Raw genomic sequence first — 9663 nt, forward strand, 5'->3', positions numbered from 1 at the left:
ATACCGGTAAATACTATACTCTGAGAGTCTGAGTACGATAACGGTGATGAAGAGGTTTATGCTGATTAGACTGAAGGTTTTGTTCTCGTTATTCCAAACATCTTCGGTCCACATTCTCAGACGCTTTCGGCTCTCACAACCACTATTTCACAAGGCCACAAAGTAGATTAGTCTGGTTCTCATGAGTGTTTTTCACATTCACGGTGCAGAAGCCTTGCCAAACTCTCGCTAGGTTCATAAAACTACCCATGTCAGGACCTACAACTTCCACGAAATCCTTATGAAATTATTATTACAGGTAACTCTCGATTTACGCGAGTGTTGTGTTCTTGGAGACGTCGCGTAAATCAAAAACAATGTAAATCAAACAAGAGGTAGGTTTCTGTCGAAAAATAAATACCATAATTTTCGGCGTATAGCGCGCATTTTTTCACATAAAAAATGCCTGAAAGTTTAGCCCTGCGCGTTATACGCTGAATGTACAAATTTTTATTTCTTCTTTGGGATGTTTTTAAGGGTCTGTTTATCGTCTTATCCAATAACAACGGCAAACTTACCTTTATTATTGTTTATAATCCTTCATAGTCCGTAGCTGTCCTATAATATGTTACCATAGAATACAGGGCGATCTAATAACTACTATACAAAGACTAAATCGGTGGAAGATCGTCCATGCCTTGCTGTTATCCCGTTTTTCCGTCGGGCGCCATTTGTATGATCTTGATCTTGATGTCACAGGTGGCTTAAGATCGTATGACTAAGGAGCAGTACAAGCTACATAAAAAATCATATTGGAAAAAAATGTCCATGTGTTCATTATCAATTATGAATATTAGTGAAAATAATGGGGTGAATATGATATCAGAAACTGAACATCATGAGTCTTGTACGAGGAGTTATTTCACGCAATTCCAGCCCGGCCGCCATTTGCATTGTTTACAAGCCACACAACCACACCCACACAACAAACAGCTGCATGCCGCGTGTCACCAGAACCGAGATATCCACTCGGGCACTCATTCTCAGCCTCTCTCGTGTGAGGAAGAAATGAGACACACCATGAGGGGCTGGCTAGTATTGGTACCGGTACCGAGCAGTCTGGTACCGGTACCGTACCGTATTGCAGGTACCGTTAGTACCGGTACTAGCGTGGCAGCGTAGGTACTGTATTGTTGTTCAAGTGGCGCGCGGGAAGAACTGAGCTCAGCTGTGTGGCCGTGTGACTCCAGTTGCGTGAGACATCTGGTGGCCACTCCATAAAATATCGCGTATAAGTGAAAAAAAACGCCTAAATTAAACATTTATTTGGATTCTGGACCCCGCGTTATTTCAAAAACGCGTAAACCAAACTCGCGTAAATCGAGAGTTACCTGTATTATTATTATTATTATTATTATTATTATTATTATTATTATTATTATTATTATTATTATTATTGTCATCATCATCATTAAAAAGGTTCCTCCCCACTGACGACCATTCCTGTTTTATGGCAACCCAAACGAGTGTTGTAAACTTCTGGGGGCAGACACACAACACAAGAGACGGTTCGCTATGAAGGCTGCACAGAATACAACACCCAACTTGTACCCTGTGGGACGTACCAAAAGCTGCCAACACAATTGAGTATGCGCGGCTAAACTCCACAAGTTGAGATTCCTCGGCCGTTGCAAAGGCTTCTCCCCGACCCTCAACAACTGTAACATAGACCATGGAGACTTATATAGTTTTACGAGAGTCCTTGACAGGGGCGCCGAGTGGACTGGGAATTATCTCTTCATAAGGACTGCACAGATCTCAGTTGCTGTTTGAGCGCGTCGTGCGGTACAAACCGGTAAATTAATAAAACGCAGTCGGACATGAGAACCCGACATCTCATTCTTCCCTTGGCTCTGTCTGCACGCACGACACGCTAAAGTAACCACGCCCTTGGGACCTGCAGTGCTAAAGACAGATCTATTAATCCTCTCAGCGCCAGAGTATGCACGCTCAATACTTGTAAATCCCCGGGTGAGCTGTGGCGCCCATGCACAATAGTGGTTTTCATAATAATTCATGGTTCACTTCCCCGGTACTTACAGACTACGAATGTATAATAGAGACCGCCTAGCCGTCTCTACTGCGCCCAGAAAACGAAACAATTCTTTTGATATGTTATACTGCAATGTAATTTTCTATCTAACAAGAGAGTATAGCATTTAACCATTACACATTTAACTTTAAGTATGATTAGAGCCTTAAGTATGGTTGAATTAAATGCACTTGTCTCGCCAAGTAATATATGCTAAGGCAGATATACAACAAAATATTCGAAGCAATTTGCTCTGGTCAGGCAGTGGCACGTTTAGAGGAGGTAGGAAGTTAATACAATACTTTAAATTCTCGAAGCAACTAGCATCGGTCAAGTTACATAGCACTTTTAGAGGACGTAGGCTAGTAGGTTGTACAGAGCCATTAATATCCATTACTACTAATACAACAAGTTTGCAGAGTCTAATCCTACTAACCAGGCTATAACAATATATTATGTATATACTTCTATTCTCCGCCTGTATTACACTTCGTAGACTCCTCGATCACAGAATAGACTTTAATACCTCATTCCTGACGTTCACACCTAGGCTACTTTCTCGTTCCCCCATTACGCATAACAAACTAATTTAGATATATGTTCCACCTGTAGTACTCTCCGTAGGCTAACAGATTACGGAGTAGACTTTATTTACTCCTTTCCTATACTTTCAAATCTACTTACTCGTTCCCCCATTACGTATAACAAACTAATTTAGATCCATGTTCCACCTGTATAGCGCTCTCCGTAGCCTATTAGATAGCAGAGTAGGCTTTATTTACCTCTCCCCTACTTTCATACCTCCTTACTCGTCCTCCCATTTATAATATTCGAGTTCTATCTATACTGTTACATACTTAATTTCATAGCCATTAGTATTCTTTGTAAGCACGTGGGTCAGGTAGCGTCGCGTACAACAGTCAGGTGGGTTAACGCTAACTAATGTGGAGATAAGGGAAAGATAACAAAACGTCGACGTCTTCAGCAACGTGTCAAACCCCATAAAGGAAAATAAGGACGAAGAAGAAGAAGAAGAAGAAGAAGAAGAAGAAGAAGAAGAAGAAGAAGAAGAAGAAGAAGAAGAAGAAGAAGAAGAAGAAGAAGTAGAAAAAAAGTAAGTGGAAGAAGAAGAAGAAGAAAAAAGAGGAGGAAGAAAAAGAAGAAGAAGAAAAAGAAGAACAAAAATTAAGAAGGAGGAGAAGAAGAAAAAGAAGAGAATAGCGTCGAGTTAACACCAGTGAGAATTTTTGTCTTGGCGTGAGAATATACAGTTTGTGACAAGCAACATGGACGGTTCAGGGGGAAAATCAATTAAGTCGTGGATTTTATGGAGAATACCGAGGTAGTTTTCTTTCTTTCTTTCTTTCTTTCTTTCTTTGGCACGTGTTCGCATGTCAGTAGAGCACGCGGCAAGCTGGGAATAGTAATGAAAATAAAAGAAATGGCTACTAAAAAAAAAAAAGAAAGGCGCCATCAAATCCGAATCGATAGTCAAAGTAATGAAAATAAAAAAAGACCTATGATGTAAATGTCAGTTTAAAATGTATATGTAAAAAAAAAAATCCAATTCAGAGTAATGAAAAAAATATCAATATAGGCCTAACAAGTTTTCGCTTTTCGGAAAGTCAAAATAAAAAAAAACATCAAATCCAAATACATAATCAAAGAAATGAACGTAAACGATGTATGGCAAGTACTTTTCGCTCTCCAAAATGCCAGACAACACAACCAAACACAATAAACAAATAAAATAATGAAAACAAAAGAAACCACAATTTTCAATCACGAGAATGACCCCCCCAAAAAAATCAAATTAAACAAACATTATACTTAAACTCTATCCTAAAAATGAACCACGACAAACCCAGGAATCTGATAAATAAACACAAAAACACTGTAATTATGTCTCCTATAGCAAGGACACGTGACAGACAGGAAGTAAGGGCGGGGAGATAGAAGACAGGAAGCTGGAACATAATTATAAACAAACTGCCCTCTCTCTCTCTCTCTCTCTCTCTCTCTCTCTCTCTCTCTCTCTCTCTCTCATTCAGCCACTGTATTAATAGTTGTATAATCACACTTTGTCCTGCCTGGGGGTTGGGATGGCATGTTCCTCCCTTCTCCCTTGTTGTTTACCTGCAACAATAAACTATCAATCAATCAATCAATCTTTTCACCAACTCGTTCACTCTTACGCTCGTATCCAATGAAGTCCTCCTCTCTCTCAGTTGTTTACTCATTTTATTGACTCATTCACTTTCATACTCACATTCAATCAAATAACTTTCTCACTCACTCTCATTCTCGCATTCTGTCAAATCACCTTCTCCCTCTCATTCTCGCATTCTGTCAAATCACCTTCTCACTCATTCTCGCATTCTGTCAAATCACCTTCTCACTCTCATTCTCGCATTCTGCCAAATCACTTTCTCACTCACTCATTCACTCATTCTTGCAGTCTGTCAAATCACTTTCTCGTTCACTCATTCTTCCATTCGGTCAAATCACTTTCTGACTCATACATTCACTATCACCTGCATACATTTTTTTTTCATTCACTCAATGTCAAAAAATCACTCGCTGTTCTCTCCCTCTCACACGCACTATCAAGTCACACTCACTCGTCACTCACTCCATTATTCATTTACTCACTCATTCACTCCCTCACTCCTTCGCTCACTCATTCTTGCATCCTGCCAAATCACTTTCTCATTCACTCACTCATTCTTGCATCCTGCCAAATCCCTTTCTCATTTACTCTCATTCTTGCATTCGGTCAAATCACTTTCTCATTCACTCACTCATTCTTGCATCCTGCCAAATCACTTTCTCATTCACTCACTCATTCTTGCATTCGGTCAAATCACTTTCTCACTCATACATTCATAATCACTTGCATTCACTCGTATTTTTCTTCACTCAGACACTCCCAATGCCAAAAACTCATTCACTGTTCTCTCCTTCTCTCTCATTCAGTCAAGTCATTCATTCACTCGTTAATCTCACAATTAAGCGCATTCACTCGTCACTCATTTACTCACTCCTTGCTCCCCTTACCTCAGTCTCACGGAGTCATCGGGCCGCCAGTAGCTACAGTGAATTTGTTTCCCTTTACTATTTACGAAGAACTTGCTCTCCGGCCCCACCCTGCTCTGTATGGTGGTGGTGGAGGCGGCGTGCTCCCTTGGCTGAACCTTGCTGGACATGACTGAGCGAGTGGAGTGTCCCGGGGTTCGAAGAAGGATGTTCCGAAGCGGCGAAGCGAGGTTTTGAAACGGTAGGAGTCTTTTCACTATCCCCCTTATCTGACACTTGTCCATTGATCCTAAAATGGGTTAGTAGGTGTAATTCATGTTTTTTCCTTGAGTTTTACATCTTTAGAGTGAGTTTTGGGGTTAGTTTAGCGAGTTTATGAGTCAATAGGCGAAGTGAGGAGTGTGAGAGGAGGAGCGGCGCGTGTGCCCTCCCTGGAAGTCCAAATACAAATGCCAGTTGATAGCGCGTTCCTCTCCCATGCTCTCGTACCGCACCGCAAGTTATCGTACCCTTTATCGTTCAACACACTCATCTTCGCCCCCTAAGTCACCCAGTGTGATTAAAATACGCTACGTGTGTATATAACTATAGCTAATGGAAGTATGTGGCTTTAGTATTGTTGCTGGGTTATCGTACGCCCGCCAGGCCCGCGCATTGCACCTTAGCATAGCAAGATACATAAGATTTTTCCCTTAACAATAAGGGCATAACAAAAAAATCTCATAATATAAAAACCCAAGAAAATGAAAATGCAAACTATAGCAGTAACCAATCCATAACTACCACTATAATACCGTTTTGTAATGTAATAATAGTGATTCAGTCTTACATTAAAATTGATAGCAGTGATGATGAGATACAAATATTAGTAGGATGAAAGTATCCGATCAACCAGGCAACCAGACATTATAAACACACCTAGATTACAAAAAAAAATCATTAATATTTCCTCTACATACACCTGAGAAGTGATTATTAACTTGCCTCATGAAATACAAGCAAGAAAAGATTATAAACTCGTCTATATTACAAAAAAAGTCATTAATATTTGCTCTACATAGCTACACCTGAGGAGTAATAATTAGCTTGCCTCATGAAATACAAACAAGATTATAAAATACGTCTATATTACAAAAACTCTTTATTATTTGGTCAGATAACAGGATTTCACGTCTAGCACATACACCTGTGAAGTATTTATTAGCTTGCCTCTTAATTAAATATCTCTACCTCTATCTTGTATTAAACCTCGATGGCGCACGGACGAAAGAGTAAAAACCTTTGTACAGAACGTAAACAACACACACAACATTAACTAAACCTGATAAGCAAATAAACCAACAGTGATTTTTCTTCTTCTTCTTTGTTGCAGTGAAATGAGCAATGATTGACTCCGTTCTCGCTGCTTCTTTTATACGGGTCATTAATGTAAAAAAATAAAGGTTAATGATGATTTTTTTTAATGGTAGTATATTATATATTAATGAAAAATCTGCCATCACATTTATGCACTGTTACGAAATTCAGGGTGGTGGTGGTGGTGGTGAGAGAGAGAGAGAGAGAGAGAGAGAGAGAGAGAGAGAGAGAGAGAGAGAGAGAGAGAGAGAGAGAGAGAGAGAGAGAGAGAGAGAGAGAGAGAGAGAGAGAGAGAGAGGAGAGAGAGAGAGAGAGAGAGAGAGAGAGGAGAGAGAGAGAGAGAGAGAGAGAAGAGAGAGAGAGAGAGAGAGAGAGAGAGAGAGAGAGAGAGAGAGAGAGAGAGAGAGAGAGAGAGAGAGAGAGAGAGAGAGAGAGGGGGGTTTGGGGGGTTTTTTTATGCATTTTTCAGTATATAAAAAAAATAAATAAATAAATAAAATACTTGAAATATAAATGCCAAGCAAATAGATGAAAAATAACCCAACCATAACAAGTTTAATAATTCCATCTTGCAATATAATAAAAATGATAACAATTTTATCTCAACAAAATAATAGCTATGCATGATAACAAAAAAATATAATACAAATAATGATAATAATAATAATAATAATAATAATAATAATAATAATAATAATAATAATAATAATACAACAATCTACTTCATAAACATTAAATTGTGACAAAAATAAGTGTTTCCATTTATGTATTTGTGGCCTCACGGAAAATACTATGCGTTGTGATAATACACTTCTTTGTGACTTAACACACACACACACACACATACACACACACAGCACTCAGCGGAGGGTGTTTCTATCAATATTGCACAAGTTAATTTTTCCACTGTGTTGTTTCTCTTTTCAGCATATCTAAAATCACACGCCATTTTGCGGTTATCAGATACCTTAAATAGCATATTTTTACTGCGCAAAGCAGGTGATGTCACTTACTGTGACTTCGTGAGCTTTCATATTTATCTATTTGTGTATATTTCATGGAGGCAAAACTTACATTACTAGTTTCATTTTTACTAGTGACAAGAATTTGGGACTGTTTATCACAATAGAATTTCACTCAATTAAGTGAATCAGATACCATAGAAATATTACCAGTGTGTGTATGAATGAATACAAAGATAAGCACATACTTTGATTTAGCTCTAGGATGTCTCGTGGATCATTAATAAATAAAATAAAAAATCCAGATAAGCTACTCTTTAGCCCACTACCGCCTCTCATAGCACAAAAACAGTCCCTCTGCAAGTTTGTACCCCACACTTGGTGACGTTAGGTGTGCCTATTTCATCTTATTCAATGTTCTGTTGAAAAAAGAGAATACCTATAATTTTAGTTAGTTTTTGGTTACAAGGATTCTTTAAGTGGTGGATGAGTGGAATAGGCTTAGCAGTCATGCAGTGAGTGCCAATACAAGTCATATTAAAAAATACATTAGATAAATTCATGGACAGCGATATATGGTGGGGTTAGATTCACGGGAGCTTAGGTTCACGGGAGCTGCCTCGTACAGGCCTACCGGCCTCTTGCAGACTCCTATGTTCTTATGTTCTTATTTATTCAGCTTATGTCAATTTGCTAAAACCTCCCACTTGTTTATCTCATGTTCATCATATTTGTTGCTCTTATGTTCACCAATTCACTCACTACAAACTCCTTCTTGTGCCTCAAATACAGTGATGGAGCTCCTCACATCCTGTTTGTGGGAGCATGTCACAGGATGCCTTTAGAAACACTTACAACCCTCCTCTGACCCACTCATTCTCTTTACGAAACCAATGGAAACCAACTATGCTTAAAACCCTCGGGCACTTAAACCCTCGTCACAATGATCCCACAAGACCCATAAGACAGGTGTACAGACAGTTCTCTTGATTCCAGGTAAAACAAAAAGTTGCATCACTAACACACACACACAGGGCCGTATTACAAGTCAAATTTGAGAAGTATCGGGTCCCTACAGAGTTCAGGATGAATAACTGTAGGGACCCAAAACTTCTCGGATTCAACTTGTAATACATCCCCTAAACCAACCTCTGTAGGGACCCGAAACTTCTCGAAGCCGACTTGTAATACAGCCCATATACCCACACACACACGCACACACACACACCAACACCGACACCCACCTCTCAAACCCACACCCACACCTACCTCATACATTTGTACGCGTTATCTTCCTTAAACCTAGCATTGGCAATTCAAAAACTATGCTCTCTCTAAATATAATACAGTATTACACTTAAGGCAAAAGTGGCATTAGTAGTAACTAGAAGCGCACACACACACACACACACACGCACACACACACACGTCAGAGATCCTACAATATAAAAGCTAAATGGACAGCGTAGCAGAAATCGTGGATGGAGTATCTTGTAACCCATTCTTTCTATAGAGTATGTTTGCCTATTCACATGTATAGAGAGAGTTGAAAATCACGGATACACCTTGTAAAATAATTAACAAACTTCACTACAACTACTCAATTTTAATGTCTCAGTTCAATTTTCTACATTAAACTCTTTCCAGATATGTGTACTAACTGATGTGGGGTTTTTATATTGGAGAATTTACCTGTCAGAAAGATGAATCGAAGTCCCTCAAAGGCTTGCATGAGTATTATATTAGAGTTCCAGATAGTGTTACCAGCAGCTAAGAATACAACTGGCAACATGGTAAAATGCATCCTTCAAGACCTGGGCACTGTATTTCTGTTAAGTTCATGATTAAAAAAACAACTTGCCAAACCTGGATGTTGTATTTCTGCCAAGTTAATGAATAAAAAACAACTTGCTAAATCTGGACGTTGTATTTCCGCCAAGTTAATGAATAAAAAACAACTTGCTAAACCTGGATGTTGTATTTCTGCCAAGTTAATGAATAAAAAACAACTTGCTAAACCTGGATGTTGTATTTCTGCCAAGTTAATGAATAAAAAAAACTTGCTAAACCAGGATGTTGTATTTCCGCTATGCTAAAGATTAAATGAAAGACTTGCCTTGACTTACTACCTGCTGGCTCACTTCTATTTCTGCTTAGTTACTATTGAGAGGATGTAATCTTCTTACTGACCACCTGTTGGCTCTGTTACATTTCTGTTTTGTTACTAATAAAAAAGAA

At 38.9% G+C, this 9663-nt stretch overlaps 1 protein-coding gene across 1 annotated transcript in view; it reads right to left on the minus strand.

The window, feature by feature from the left end:
* LOC127005508 (monoglyceride lipase-like) overlaps nucleotides 1-5561 on the minus strand; it is a 97227-nt gene extending 91666 nt beyond the window's left edge. Inside the window, exon 1 of the mRNA XM_050874417.1 lies at nucleotides 5129-5561. Within this exon, the coding sequence (XP_050730374.1) occupies nucleotides 5129-5391 (263 nt within the window). The 5' untranslated portion in view covers nucleotides 5392-5561. The remainder of the gene's footprint in view (nucleotides 1-5128) is intronic.
* Nucleotides 5562-9663: the final 4102 nt, after the last annotated feature.

Source organism: Eriocheir sinensis, chromosome 30, assembly GCF_024679095.1.
Source record: "Eriocheir sinensis breed Jianghai 21 chromosome 30, ASM2467909v1, whole genome shotgun sequence".
Lineage (NCBI taxonomy): Eukaryota > Metazoa > Arthropoda > Malacostraca > Decapoda > Varunidae > Eriocheir > Eriocheir sinensis.